The sequence below is a fragment of the Sarcophilus harrisii genome, chromosome 2 (assembly GCF_902635505.1).
Source record: "Sarcophilus harrisii chromosome 2, mSarHar1.11, whole genome shotgun sequence".
NCBI lineage: Eukaryota > Metazoa > Chordata > Mammalia > Dasyuromorphia > Dasyuridae > Sarcophilus > Sarcophilus harrisii.
In genome coordinates, this window is record NC_045427.1 from 576,508,367 (window position 1) to 576,524,382 (window position 16,016).

The 16,016-nt window shown below is 35.6% G+C and overlaps 1 protein-coding gene across 1 annotated transcript in view; it reads left to right on the forward strand.

The window, feature by feature from the left end:
• DENND10 (DENN domain containing 10) overlaps positions 1 to 16,016 on the forward strand; it is a 31,636-nt gene continuing 15,620 nt past the window's right edge. The window contains exons 1-5 of the mRNA XM_031955942.1: positions 1 to 82; positions 2,481 to 2,677; positions 6,217 to 6,296; positions 8,245 to 8,393; positions 9,567 to 9,678. Coding sequence (XP_031811802.1) covers positions 28 to 82; positions 2,481 to 2,677; positions 6,217 to 6,296; positions 8,245 to 8,393; positions 9,567 to 9,678 — 593 coding nt within the window. The 5' untranslated portion in view covers positions 1 to 27. The remainder of the gene's footprint in view (positions 83 to 2,480; positions 2,678 to 6,216; positions 6,297 to 8,244; positions 8,394 to 9,566; positions 9,679 to 16,016) is intronic.

The following is a 16,016-nucleotide window of genomic DNA, read 5'->3' on the forward strand; positions in this document are numbered from 1 at the left end:
CTCTGCGGGCGGAGGCGGCGGGGAAACATGGCCGCGGCGGAGGCGGCCGAGACTCAGCTGATGCTGGGAGTGGGTCTGATCGGTGAGCGCTGCGCGCCCCGCCCGCCCGCCGCGGGCTCCGCACCCCCCCTCCCCCTCCCCCCTCCCCTCCTGCCCTTCCCCGTGCCGGAGCGCCCCCTGGGAGAAAGCCGCCCCCGCCCCCCACGAGGTCCTGCGCCCCGCTCCCCTCCGCCCCGCTCGGCCCTTCGGGGAGGGCTCGGTACCAGAATTGGGCGTCTGGCATGACGAGGGTCCTCACAGGGCTTGGCGGCGCTGCCGGGGACGCGACCCCTTCTAGCCCGGCTTTGGTTGGGAGCGGGGGGTTTGGACGCCCCCTCCCCGCCCCCTTCATCTGGCGGTCTGCGCGCTGCGCCGGCGCCGGGCCCGGCCCCCTCCTCCCTCGCTCCTCGGAGTGCTTTAGTTCAGCCCCCCCCCCCCCCCCCCCCTTCCTCACTCCTTCCCCCATCCAAAGTGTTTCCTTCCCTGTGAGATGGAGGGAGGGTTCCGCAGCCTCTCGCTGCTATTAGAATTGGTTCTGATAACAACTGCGCGCGATCCTGCCTGGGGAAGCCGCCCGCCCGGCGGGCCTCAGTTACCTCCTCTGTAAAATGGGGCGCCCCGAGCCTCCTTCCGCCTCTCAGTCCGCTTCTGTGAAAATTTCTTCCGGCTCCCTTTCCATAGGCTGATAGGAATGAATGGGCATTGTACTGCAGCCTGCCGGGCGGCTGGTCCCCGCTGGGATTTTAAGGCTTATTCCCTGCAGACCCCGCCTCCCCCCAAACTAGGTTAAGAATTACACGCGCTGAATGTTCTTTTATTGCGTTGTATTGAAGTTAAATTGAGGAACATACTTTCCTTTTCTTTGGTATTATTATTATCATTACTATTCCCTTAATTTCCCCCAGTGCAGCCCCAGTGAAGTAGTTTTTGGCAAATATTGCCATTCTCATTTTATAGAAAAAGAAATGAGTCATATGGTTAGGAGGTACTGATACTTTGACCTCAAATCTAATAACTCCAGGACCTTTGATGGCCCTTTTTGGGGAGCCTGGAGTACCGATGCACTGAAGCGAATGGCTCCCTCTATAATATACTGTGAACTTTCTATGTGAAACCAAAATCCATTAGATTCCATAAGTTGATTTCTTAAAACACAAAACCACATTGGTGAAATTTGTGGTTTGTAGCCTGTGTTGAAATCTGGTTTTAACTGAAAACATTTTTCAAAGATGGCACACATCCAAATTAAAAGTTGATTTAGGGATCTTTCTTAAAGCTTTTTTTCTTGCATAAATAAATGCAAGAAGTTTTATATCTCAAAATTCCTGACTTTTTTTTTTTATGAATATGACATTGTCTTGATTGCAATTTAGTTTGATGGAATATGAATATGATTCAATATGATGGTACCTAAAAGTAAAAAATTAATTAAAAATAAATTCACTTATTATTTGTCTTATATATCAAAAAAATATTGCTGCTTATTTCTACTGTTTTTATGTATACTGAAATCAAGTTTTATGCTGTCTTGAAAAAAAATTGTAATTTATATAAGGTACATTTGAACTAGTGCTTAATTTGAAATCAGGAGAACTAGATTCTTACCCTGACTAATATTTACTATCTGTGAAAATTATTTAAATTCTCTGCCTCTTCTTTTTTGCCCTTCATTTTGAAACCATGACACCAGGGAAGTGATGCCGTGATATACAAGTGAGTTAGATTTAAGCGAGGGAGGGCTTTGTCAAGTCACTAACTGCACTTTCTCCTCCAGAATTATCTGGGTCTAGTGGCCAGATATAGATTAGGACGACTAGAGATGGCTCTGGATGCAATGGGAGCCCTTGACTTTCTAAAGCTAAGGTCTTTAACCGGCTTCAGTCAGATTAAGGCAATGCCCATTCAATGATTAAGGCTAGGTAAAAAGTGAGGCAAAGAATGGCCTTTTTTACCTCATTAAAAAAAGAAAAGAAAGAAAAAACAATTTTCTGTTTCTAAATCCTAAGATCCTAAGAAGGATCTTCTTATTTAGATGAGAAGTTAAAATAATTATTGATTTTTTTAAAATTCCAGCTCTTCAAATGAAATACAGAATATTAATATAATTGGGAGAGGGGTTTACATGGTAGATACTGGAATGTCAGAAAATAGATTTTTATAAAATGTTCCTTAATACCAGAGTTATAAATGGATGATTTTAAGGAAAACCATTGATTGTACCCAGAACTGAAAAAGACTTTTAGAAAGCAACTAGTTTATACCCCTTCTTTTTTTAACCAGTGGGTAAACTGAAACTCAGACTGGAAATAACTTGCTTATATGGTCAGGATTTCTTTGTTAAGTGGATAGCAGACTATTCGAGCAAACTGATCTTATTACCCAATCAATTCACTTCCTTAATGCTGTTTGACATTCTCACAGTGAACATCTTTCCACCATAGAAAAAGACACAAATGGAGATACTCTGTGGGTCTGGTGTTACCCTTCCACCACAGCTGAATTAAGAGACATGCTTTTGAGAAAATGCTGCCTCACAGGTGAAAATCAACAGCTTCACACCTTTGTATATGGCCAGTATAGAAGAACATGGTTTTATGTCACAACAACTGAAGTTCCAGATTCTTCTGTTTTAAAAACGGTAAGACTGAAAAGCAGGGGAATACCAGGTCTTCTCTATTTCCTTGTTATAATAATGGTGATAGCTACCCTTAATGTAATACTTCAAGGTTTGTACAGCATTTTACAATACCTTCCTTAGTCCTCTCTACAACCTTGTGAGGTAGGCCCTATCATAATTCTCTTTTTAGAGATGAGGAAAATAGGCAGATGAGTTAGGTGACTTTTCCAGGGTCACACAGCTAATAAATATCTGAGGCAAGTTTTGAACTAAATCTTCCTGACTCCAGGTCCAGTATTCTTTTTTTATAAATAAGGTAAGCACTAGTATATAGTATATGTGTGTGTGTGTGTGTGTGTATGTATATGTAAAATGTGAAAATATTTCCTCAACAAAAATATTGCAACTTTTTAAATCAAAGAAACTGAGTACCGTATGGATATAGTAGGAAAGATTCAAAAGAATGAGTTTTGTTTTGTTTTTTAATCTGAATCTATGATTATTTGGTGTGAAGAAGTCTTAGCTTAGAAGCCCTTTCTTTCAGGGCACCTGGGCAGATGATTTATAACTTTTGTCTTAATGAGTTGAAAGGTTCAGTAATTTGAGCAGAGTCACACAGCTCTTTTGTAATAGAAGTCAACTGCTCAGTAAATAAAAGCCTTTTATTTATATGAAATTTCATTTGCTGAGGCAGCTAGGTATACAGTGAATTGAATGAAAACCTTGGTGGAGTCAGAAAGATTTGAATTCAAATGCAGCCTCAGATACTTAGATACTATGATCTTGAGCAAGTCATTTTACCTCTCTTTATCTCCATTTACTCATTTTGGGGATATTAAGAGCATTTTTTCTCAGGGTTATTGTGAGGATGAAATGAGATAATAATTGTAAAGTCCTCAGCACAGTGCCTGGCAAAGAGTAGGCATTATATGAATGCTTATGTCCTTTTCCCTTCCCCCATCATCATATCTTTTTTTTTTTTTTTTTTTTTGCTGAGGTGGTTGGGGTTAAGTGACTTGCCCAGGGTCACACAGCTAGGAAGTATTAAGTGTCTGATGTCTGATTTGAACTCGGGTCCTCCTGACTTCAGGGATGATGCTCTCCACTGCGCCACCTAGCTGCCCCAGTCATATCATTTTATTGGTCATTATATCTGTCTGAAAAAACTTAATGTTTTCTTTATTACACATTTTCTCTTTTATATCAAGAAACCCTGACATTCATTTAAAGTTTCTGTGATTCTCCCCCCTTCCCTATTTCTGTTATCAAAAGTCATTTTAAGGAAAAGCAAAAATGTTTATATACTATATAATACGTATATTTCTCTTTTTAGAAATTATGAGATTTGGACATTATTTAAGATTAAAAAACTACTCACATTTCACATTTTCCTATTTGCAAAATTCCTAATTGTAACAGTTTTCCATGATCCCATTCATACATGAGATTAATGAGGCAATATTAGTTGCTTGCTTTCAAAGTTAATTAGAGCATCAGTCCAGGATGATAGCAGTATAGATTTAGAGTTAGAGGGAGACCTTAAAGGACAAGTCCAGCCCTCTATATAAGCAAGGAAACTGAGACCCAAAGAGGTCATGTGACTTGACCAGAGTTACCCAAGGTTTTGCTGACTTTCAGTACAATGATATGCTGTCTCTAAGAGTCCCAATTGCTTTCTAATACCTTGTCTTCCTCTTAAACCTAATTGCTATAGGTGATAGACTTTTGTGTTTTTTTTTTTTTAAAGGAATTTTACTGTAAAAACTATAGATTGATGATATCTCTCAAAGTCTTTTTTAAGGAAGTAATGATACTGTCTTAAATAGGTGTATATTAAATACTTCATTATTTCAAGTTGCAATAGAATCTGTCAAGTTAAACTATGGGTAATTTATGTTTGTCAAATTAGAAAATGGCAAGTTTTAGCATAGTGTTTTGTTTTGTTTTTTAATAATGTATCCTTTTGGATACACAGAAAAACCTTTGGAGCCTTTTTCAGCATATTTTTTAAGTTCACAGACTTGGGTTGCAAAACATGTGGCTTGAAGGTTATTCTCATAGTTTAGAAATGGATACATTATACTTCGCTAAGTTTGTGGGGTGAAACTTTTTATTTAGTAGAATCTCTGGGGTTCTCTAAGTATACCATCATATCATCAGTAAAGAGTGATAATTTGGTTTCCTCATTACCTACTCTAATTTCTTTAATCTCTTTCTCAATTTTTATTGCCAAAGCTAGCTTTTTTAATACAATATTGAATAGTAATGGTTATAGTGGGCAACCTTATTTCACTCCTAATCTTATTGGGAATGGTTCTAGTTTATCCCCATTACATATGATGCTTACTGATGGTTTTAAATAGATGTTACCGATTATTTTAAGGAAAAGTCCATTTATTCCTATACTCTCAAGTGTTTTTAATAGGAATGGATGTTGGATTTTATCAAATGCTTTTTCTGCATCTATTGAGATGATCATATGTTTTTTTGTTAATTTGGTTATTGATATAGTCAATTATGCTAATAGTTTTCTAATATTGAACACTGGTATAAATCCTACTTGATGATGGTGTATTATCGTGGGGATGTTTTTCTGTAATCTTTTTGCTAATATTTTATTTAGGATTTTAGCATCAATATTCATTAGGGAGATTGGTCTGTAATTTTCCTTCTCTGTTTTCAACCTACTTGGTTTAGGTATCAGTACCATGTCTTTGTCATAAAAGGAATTTGGTAGGACTCCTTCATTCCCTATTTTTTCAGATAGTTTATATAGCATTGGGGTTAATTGTTCTTTAAATGTTTGGTAGAATTCACATGTAAATCCATCTGGTCCTGGGGATTTTTTCTTAGGGAGTTGATTAATAACTTGTTCTATTTCTTTTTCTGAAATGGAACTTTTTAAGCAATTTACTTCCTCCTCTGTTAATCTGGGAAGCCTATATTTTTGGAGGTAGTCATCCATTTCACTTAGGTTATCAAATTTATTGGCATAAAGATGGGTAAAGTAACTCCTTATTATTACTCTAATTTCTTTTTCATTGGTGGAAAGTTCTCCCTTTTCATTTTTAAGACTAACAATTTGATTTTCTTCTTTCTTTTTTTCTAATCAGAATTACCAAAGGTTTATCTATTTTATTGTTTTTTTTTTCATAAAACCAACTTTTAGTTTTATTTATTAATTCAATAGTTTTTTTTTTAACTTTCAATATTATTTATTTCTCCTTTTAATTTTAGAATTTCAAGTTTAGTATTTAATTGGGGGGTTTTAATTTGGTCTTTTTCTAGCTTTTTAAGTTGCAAGCCCAATTCATTGATCTTCTCTTTCTCTCAAGTAAGTTTCTAAAGATATAAAATTTCCCCTTATTACCGCCAAGCGAAACTTTTTGATGATTTTTCTTAAAGAGTGAATGTTAAGTATAAGAAACATTGAGTAGAATGTTTATAGCTTTTGTCTTTTTCTTAAAATATCTTATTGTCTCTTTGCTTTATTATAATATGAATATTGCTTTCTCTAAAGGGACTTTTTAAAAGTATATTTCTCTTTTTCTTTTGGATAGGTAACTCATTTTTCTATTGTTCTGACTGCCAAAGATTTTAACCCTGAGAAATATGCTGCCTTTACTAGGATATTGTGCAGGTCTGTATGAAACTCATATTTAATTCTAATCTACAGATATGTACTGATTGTAGGAAATTAAACTCCACAGGATGGTACTGGTGTGAATGCAGGCAGACTTCCCTTAGAATCATAAATTTAGGCTCATCAAATTTTCTGGTTATGTGAGGATTAAATAGAAATATCTAATAAAATAAAAGTTTTAGTTTGGTGGATTTTAGTTGAAGTTTTACTCTGGCAACTTCTGAGCCTGAGAATCACAATTTTTTGAATTCATTTCTTCCTGGAAAAGCCATGGCTGATTGAAAGTCAAAAAGATACTTGCAATCACTTGAGTTGCTGGAACATAACACCCAGAATTGTCCCATTTACCTACAATTGTCTGGTTCTATGAGTATGTTATCCCAGTGAGAATCAATAGAACAATAATCTGTTATAACTGTATCTGGAATGGAAAGGAAGGCCCAAGTCTAATTCAGTTATTTGTCCAGGATCCACAGTTGGTAAGTATGTGAGGCAGGATTCAAACTCAGGTCTTTTCAACTCTAAGACCAGACCTCTGTCTCCTTGCCCTGTAATTTTCCTGCCATGCTATTCCATGCTGGGTTCTCTTAACTGCCTACCAAAGCTTGACATTAGTCAGGCATCTAATAGGTGCCTGCCTTGTGTTGGGGATTATAAAAAAAGGCAAAAGACAGTCTTTGTTTCCTGGAAGAGAGAACAGGTAAACAGCTACATACAGATGAGATAGAGACAGTATGAATTGGAGGCTGTGACCAGAGGCCAGGCATCTGGCCCTATAGAGCTTGTTTTATTTTTCTCTATTGTAGTTCATTGTTTTTATTTTATAATGCTTTTTGGTGATTCCTATAAAGATTTTCCTGAATCTCTTTTTGTTTTCTCAATATATTGTTGAAGAATTAAATTTAGCAAAGGAGATATACAATGTTATTGCCCAGTCTACAACAGATGCAGTTTATTAATGATCTGTCTTCATTTTTTGATTTTGTTTCCTTCTCATTTTCTTCCCTGTGATGTTGCCTATAGTGTAGTGCAGGCCCCAAATAGCAGATTCCTTGGCATTTCCTAAGGGAAAAAATGGCATCATTTTAAAGAGGAAGACACTTTAAGAAGTGACTTTACTTCAAATCTATGGTATAATTGTAGCAGAAAATTGGTCAGCATTTTTGATAGTTTTGAATGGATAATTTACCATTGGTGCATTTGTTATGGGAAGTTTAGAAGTTTTATGTGGATGATATCCCTCAATCTCTATCTCTGTCCATAATTACCTTCACCTCTGAGGATTCTGATTATATGTCTGGGAGTCTTAGCACTTTTTTTGGGGGGAAAAGCTGAAGTTTTTGTTTTCTGTCCAAATTCTGTGAAAAAAAATTCTAGTGCTTTATATTACATTTATGTGCCTATTAAGGGGCAAAGTATCCTATTTGGTACTGAGGGAGCTACAAAGATGAATAAGACAATATTAATTCTTAGTAACTAAAGAAAAAGGGAATAAGATGAGGGCATAGGAAAGACATCAGCAGGTATTCTGAAAAGTCTTTTGAGGGAGAGTTCTCTTTTGGTTAAGAGATGGGAGAAGGTTTCAAGTAGAGGTGAAATTTAAACTGGGCCCTGAAGGTAGCCCAGAGATGGTGGAGAAGTAGTTATTGTTTCTAAGAACACATACTTATGAACATAAAAAGTAAAAGGAGGTGGGAGGTGGAAGGGTGGTGTTCTAGAGCATGAAAGTAATGTTGTTTTGAAGGGCTTTAAGGAACCTTAGAGAATTCTTGTTCATTCCTTTGCTAAATTTAAACCACCTCATATATGATGATGAAATTCAATTAAAACAGATTTCAAAGTTTTAGTAAACTATTTGATGGTACCCAGGACAGATACTAGTTTGTTCTTTGCATGGTGTATTCTTGATAAAAAGAAGTTTTGTTTTGTTTTTTTTCCTTAATAGAATGTACTTAAAACATGGGAGTCCAGTCAAAATGATGGAAAGTTATATTGCAGTTCTTACAAAGGGGATATGCCAGAGCGAAGAAAATGGCTCTTTCCTTAGCAAAGATTTTGATGCCCGAAAGGCCTATCTTGCAGGTTCTATTAAAGGTAAGCAAAATGGAATATTATGTCTATATAATGGCTCTTATTACATGAGAATAGCTAGACCAGTTCATGAATTTCATGACTTTTGTCTCCTGGTGGCTCACACCAGAATCCTTGCCTCTTTTATTAAAAAAAATTTTTTTAATCTCCTCATCACTGTATCCAGGGTTTCCTCATACATCTCAAACCCATTATCATCTACAATTTCATTTTCTCTTTCATCTCCGTGGTTCTGTATTGTGCCTCCTCTTGCCCCAGCTTGAACCTAGTTCCCTGTCCTTGCTCTCCATACTGCAGAACTCTAGAATCACAGAGAGCCAATAAAGGGTAGGGTTTAACACTTCAAGAAATCCAGAAACTGAGAACGTTTGACTGTGGAAGTTTTTGGTTACCAAAATATTTCTACAGAGTTGGTACTAAGCATAATTTTGAAGTTGATAAGGATTGTTGTTATTCTCTCATCTCTCCTGCATACCTTTTGTCTTATCTTGCCTCTCTGTACCCTGTGTTCCATTTCTCCTTTGTCCTGCCAAAATGCCAGTACTATGTATCTAAGATACTTATCTCTCAGAAACTTTGGAGTAAGGAATGATCTGAATTCAAATCCTGCCTCTCACTTAAATTAACTTTGTGACTGAGAATTCTTAAGGACCTAATAGATTTTTTTAAAAAATTATTTTAAAATTATTTTTTATTGTATCTTTTTATTTACAAAACATATGCATGGGTAATTTTTTCAACATTGACCCTTGCAAAACCTTCTGTTCCAAATTCCTCCTTCCTTCCCTTTACCCCCTCCCCTAGATGGCAGGTAGAAGGACCTAATAGGTTTTAAAAATTAAAGGAATGAAGCTTTGGGAGTGGTATGACAGCCAGTGGAGATGATATCTTTGCACAAGGAGATCAGCATTTTGATACCCTTTCATATATGTGTTTGGCTGCTCAGGCTGTCTTATAGTATAGAGCCATCACTTAGACATATTGTTATATTTATTTGGTAAAGATACATGTGTGAATGTTTAGATATCTGCATAATTGCAAAATCTGTTTAATAATTCATTATATTAAAAAATAGAATAGCTTTAAGTGTATATTTTTAAACAAGGATGTTTTTTTCTTAGTGAAAACTGTTGTTTTAATATAATAAAATTTTTAATGTAATAATTTCTTTTAAAGATGTGGTATCTCAATTTGGAATGGAAACTGTCATCTTATATACTGCTCTAATGCTAAAGAAGAGAATTGTGGTCTACCACCCTAGAATAGAAGCTATCCAGGAATTTACAAGGTATTATACCATGACTCAACATTTTTAACCTGTCCAAAATGTTGCTTGGGGCCTTTTGCTGTGTTTTTCGTAAATGTTTAGAGCAAATGAAGCATGTAGAATAGCATTTGAAACATCTTTACCAAAACATAGAGTTGGAAGAGACATTAGAGGGCATGTATCACATTTGTGATGTTTAAAAAAGGTTTTAGGTAATTTCTGGATAATTTAATCATTTTATTAATAATGCCAGCATTTTAATAAAAGGTCATTTGGCTGTTATATGTTCTTGGAAGGATAGGTATTCCTTAGGGTGGAAATCAACTCTGGTCATCAATCAACAAGAAAATGAGTATTACAGCGAGGGTCTTGGAACACATGACTTGGATCAATCATATCTCTCAAAGGAGCTTAGCAATTTCCATATCACCTATCTGACATAGGAGAGGATCCACATTTTCCCAAACTTGTCTGAGCAAACACAATGAACAGGAATGCACTCATTAACTCAAACTTAGAATTTCATTTACTGTCTAATTAGCTCTTGGCCTGAGTAAATCTCTGCCTAATATTTCCCACACTGATTTTTGGATGAAGAAGTAAAAAAGGGAAAAAGCCATGATCCTAATAACAGTTGTTAAATACAAGATTGAAATAATAATTTCTCACACGTTCTTATTTTATAGATGAATAAACTGTGGTTTAGAGAGGGGAAGTAGGGAATAGCAAGATTTAATGGAAAGAACTGTACCTTTAGAGTAAAGAAATTAACATTTGAACCTAAGTTTTGCCACCCACTAGCTAGATGGTTGCCAGCAAGTCATTTGGGTCCTCTGAGGTTCAGTTTCCTTGACTATAAAATGGAAATAATAATAATAACATATAAAGTGTATATTTCACATAGTCTTATGAGGAAAATGTTATTTCCTCTATCAGGCCCTTTGAAAATGCATTTATCTAAAAATCAATCAATTAATTCAAAAATATACAGTTAAGAACTTTAAAATTCCACATCTTAGATTTTTTTTTTTTTTTAAATCACCTTTTTGTTTGACTTAAATATAAATGATAAGAGCTTTTGGTGATCTTAAGCAAAGGAAATAGCTTTAAAAATAATTGCAGAAAAGGGATGTATTTTAATACTTCTCTATTTAAAGGGAAATGACAGTAATGGAAATCCCCTAAATCACTGACTTTTGAGAAGAATTATTAAATGACTAGCCTAAAATAAATTGTTTTCATACATAAATTTTTTAAAGTTTTAATTAATTTTAATTTTAATCCTTTTGTAATATTTAAATTCAAGATTATCAACTCAATTATCTTTAAAATAATTTTTTTTCAGTCAACAAAAATCCACTTTTTCTACTATTGGAGAATGAATAATGAAACCCCCATTATAAACATGTATAATAAGGCAAAAACATTTTTGGCCATGCTAAAAAAAAAATCTTAATCTGCACTGTCATTCTATCACCCTAAATCACTCTAAGTAATTGGACTTGCTTAGCATATTTCATCATGAGTCTTCTGGAGTGGTGATTAGTCATTGCATCAGTCTTTCAAAGTTGTCATTACAATATTGTTGTCATTGTAAAATAATATTTTTGTTTATTGTTCACTTTGCTCTGGATCCATTCATAGAAGTATCCACAGGTTTCTTTGAAACTACCGCTCTTATCATTTCTTTTAGTATATGATTTCATTACATTTATATGTCTTAACTCATTCAACCACTCCCCAATTGATGAACACTCCACCGGTTTCCAGTTTTTTGCCACTGCAAAAAAAATTGCCATATATATTTTTTCTTACATCCTTAGAGTTTGTTTTTCTTAGGACTAATTCCTCTCTAGATATATCCTTTCTCTTATTATGAACCCCTTTCTCTTTTCTTTCCCTCGTTTCCTTGTTCATTGAAATTTATTTCTTTGTATGTGTTTATATATGTTTTTTTTCTTTAGTCAGTTTAATGACCAACTCATCCCTACCTTTCTCCTGTTATATATATGTAAACTTCTATTTGTGTACCCCAATTATATAATTTTTCTTATCCTGTCCTTCCTCTCCTTTCTCTTCCCCACCACAGTACATTCCTCTTTTTTCTCCCTTCCTATCTCTTTATTCTTCGATTAAGATCATCAAAACACAATAGAACCACTTCCAGGTCTTCTGTCTAGTCAAACTCCTCTCTGTGACCCTTGATGATGATATGATTCAGAGGTGACGCAGGTATCTCTCTCTGCATTAGTGTGTAAACAGTTTAACTCTATTTTGTCCCTTATGATTGTTTATTCATTTTTACCTTTATGTCCTTCTCTTGAGTCCCATGCATTTACTTTCCACCAGCCAAACATTTTTTTTTATTATAGCTTTTTATTTACAAGATATATGCATGGGTAATTTTTCAGCATTGACAATTGCAAAACCTTTTGTTCCAACTTTTCCCCTCCTTCCCCCCACCCCTTCCCCCAGATGGCAGATTGACCAATACATGTTAAATATGTTAAAGTATAAATTAAATACAATATATGTGTATACATGTCCATGCAGTTATTTTGCTTTACAAAAAGAATTGGACTTTGAAATGTTGTACAATTAGCCTGTGAAGGAAATCAAAAATGCATGTGTGCATAAATATAGGGATTGGGAATTCTGTGTAGTGGTTCATAGTCATCTCCCAGAGTTCTTTCCCTGGGTGTAACTGGTTCAATTCAATACTGCTCTATTGGAACTGATTTGGTTTATCACATTATTGAAGAGGCACATCCAGAAGTATATAATGATGTCTGGTCCTGCTCATTTCACTCAGCATGAGTTCGTGTAAGTATCTCCAGGCCTTTCTGAAATCATCCTGTTGGTCATTTCTTATTGAACAATAATATTCCATAATATTCATAAACCACAATTTATTCAGCCATTCTCCAACTGATGGGTATCTACTCAGTTTCCAGTTTCTGGCCACTACCAAAAGGGCTGCCACAAACATTCTTGTACATACAGATCCCTTTCCCTTTTTAAAAATCTCTTTAGGATACAAGTCCAGTAGAAACACTGCTGGATCAAAGGGTATGCACAGTTTGATAGCTTTTTGAGCATAGTTCCAATCGCTCTCCAGAATGGTTGTATCCATTCACAGTTCCACCAGCAATGTATCAGTGTCCAAGTTTTCCCACATCCCCTCCAACATTCCACCTTATCATTCCCTGTCATTCTAGACAATCTGACAGGTGTGTAGTGGTTTCTCAGAGTTGCTTTAATTTAGTCAAACATTTATTAAGCCCTTACTATATGCCAGGCATTGTGCTTAGTGCTAAGAATGCAAAAAGAGGCAAAACGCAGCTTCATCCTTAAAGGAGATTGCAAGTTAATGGGAGAGGCAATAAATAAACAAATATGTACAAAGAAGCTATATAAAGAGGAAATAGAAAATAATTGAAAGAGGAATGGTAGTAGAATTCTCTGAAACTCTTGTTTTTTCATCAGGAATTCTTAGAAGTCTAGTATTTCTTTTAAAGTCCATTCCCCAATTTCTTTTCCCATAGGATTATTCTCATTTTTTTTTTTGGATAAGTTATTCTATATACTTTGACTTCTATAATATTGTATTCCAGGCTCTCCATTTCTTTATAATAGTGTCTGCTAAATCTTGTATAATCTTGACTGTTACTTCTTGGGACTTTGATTTTTTTCTGGCTGCTTGAAGTATTTTTCATTTGATCCTGAAATTTTAAGTTTGGGCTATAATGTTCTTGGGCATTTTTATATTGGGGTTTCTTTCAGAAGGTGACTGCTGGACTTTTTATATTTCAACTTTGCCCTCTAGTTGTAAGAGATCTGGATAGTTTTCTCTTAGGAATACAGCTTTCTTTTCTTTCTTTCTCTTTTATTCCTCTTTTTAAAAATTTTTCTATGTTTTATTGTATTTTTATTTGGGATGTTAAATATTTCCCAATTTCATTTCTTTAAAAAATTTTTATTAACAATTAATAATTTGAGTGCAAGGGATAATGTTGTAAAAAAATTACCCTGGCATGGGTTCTATCAATAAAAAGTTATTTAAAAAAACCAATAATAATTAACAATTTTTAAAATAAAAATACAATAAAACACAGAAAATTTAAAAATAAATACTTCAAGCAGCCAGAAAAAAAAAAAAAAAAAAAGAAAGCTAGAAAACCCAGAGAGAGCACTATGGGAAATGAGTGTAGACCACAACGTAGCAGTTCCACTCTTTCTGTTTTAATATTTTTTTAAAATAATAGCTTTCTTGTTTTCAAAATATATACAAAGATAGTTTTCAGCATTCATCCTTGCAAAATCTTGTGTTCAAATTTTTTCTCCCTTCGTCTTTTACCTCTTCCCCTGAACAGCAAGTTACCAACATATGTTTAAACATATGCAATTCTTCTATACATATTTCCATAGTTATCATGCTACACAAGATAAATCAAATCAAAAATGACAAAAAATGAGAAAGAAAACAAAAAGCAAGTAAACAACAACAAAAGGTGAAAATACTATGTTGTGATCCACATTCAGTCCCCACAGTTCCCTTTCTGGATGCAGATGGCTTTCTTCGTCTCATTGCAATTGTCCTGAATCATCTCATTCTTGAAAAGAGCCACATCATCAGAATTTATCATCACATAATCATGTTGTTTCTGTGTACAATGTTTTCTTGATTCTACTTACTTCACTTAGCATTAATTCATGTAAGTCCCTCCAGGCTTCTTTGAAATCATCCTGCTGATCATTTCTTATAGAACTGTTATGAGCCAGAACTCTGAACTTGAAACAGAGGATTCTTACAAGGTACTAAGTCAGTGGAATTGATAGAGACAATAGTTATCTAATTTAGCATGGTTCAGTATGATTGATTTAATCCTACAAGGAGATGTTATGGGCCAGAACTTGAAACAAGGTACTAAGTGGAATTGAGGAGACAGTGGTTAAATCTAGTTTAGCATTGATTTGGATAATACACTATGACCAAGTAGGATTTATACCAGGAATGCAGGGCTGGTTCAATATTAGGAAAACTATTAGCCTAATTGACTATATCAATAACCAAATTAATAAAAACCACATGATCATCTCAATAGGTGCCGAAAAAGCATTTGATAAAATCCAACATCCATTTCTAGTTTAGCTTGATTTAATCCTACAACAAATAATGGTTTCCTATAATGATTGGTGTATACTCATTGTGGGGCATATAAGCAAGAAGCTCTCAGGGCCAGGAGGACAGGCGCACTAGAAGCTCTTGGAGGCTGAGACAGATTCACCTTTGTTGTGGCTGGAGGCTGAAGCACAAACCCTTCGAAGTCAGGGAGATTCAGAAGCCAGAGAAGGCAGGCGGGAGTTCAAGCTCTCAGAACCAAGGCCAGATTAAAAGGCTCTCCAGAAAGCTGCCCAGCCCCAGGAAGGAGACAATAAAGGATTTGGACTTTAACACCTGGCTACATTTGGGGTGATTACTGAATTGAAACGAAGGCTGCCTCCAGAGACCCCAAGAAAACCCCAAGAGAATATTACATTTTAGAGAAGAGTATTACATTTTGGCATCTGAACATGGGGCTGACATGATCCTGATTTCAATGGAAAAACTTCATATCCTGATTTCAGTGGAAAGTCTCCTCGACCCAGAAATTAGGGTGACTACAAAAATAGCCAAGGAAACTTTGTTAAAGGGCTAAAGTAGTATTTCAGCTAAAATGGGACAAATGTTTAGAAAACAGTCTTCTTTTTCAATTCAAGGAAAATGCGTAGAAAGCATTGTCAGAGTTATGAAAAGCCAGATTGAAAGGCTCTCCAGAAAGCTGCCTAGCCCCAGGAAGGAGACAATAAAGGGATTTGGACTTTAACACTTGGCTGCATTTGGGGTGATTACTGAACTGAAACGAAGACTGCCTCCAGAGACCCCAAGAAAACCCCAACAAGAGAATATTACATTTTAGAGAAGAATATTACATAGAACAATAATGTTCCGTAACATTCATATACCATAACTTATTCAGCCATTCCCCAACTGATGGGCATCCCACTTAGTTTTCAGTTCCTTGCTACTACAAAAAGGGCTGCTACAAACTTTCTTGCACATATGGGTCCTTTTCCCTTTTTTAAGATCTCTTTGGGATACAGGCTCAGTAGAGACACAATTGGATCAAAGGGCTTGCAATTTGATAGCTCTTAGGGTATATTCCATATTGCCCTCCAGAATGGTTGGATTAGTTCACCATTCCACCAATGATGTATTAGTGTCCCAGTTTTCTCACATGCCCTCCAACATTTGTTATTATCTTTAACTGTCATCTTAGCTAATCTGAGAGGTATGTAGTGGTACCTCAGAATTGTCT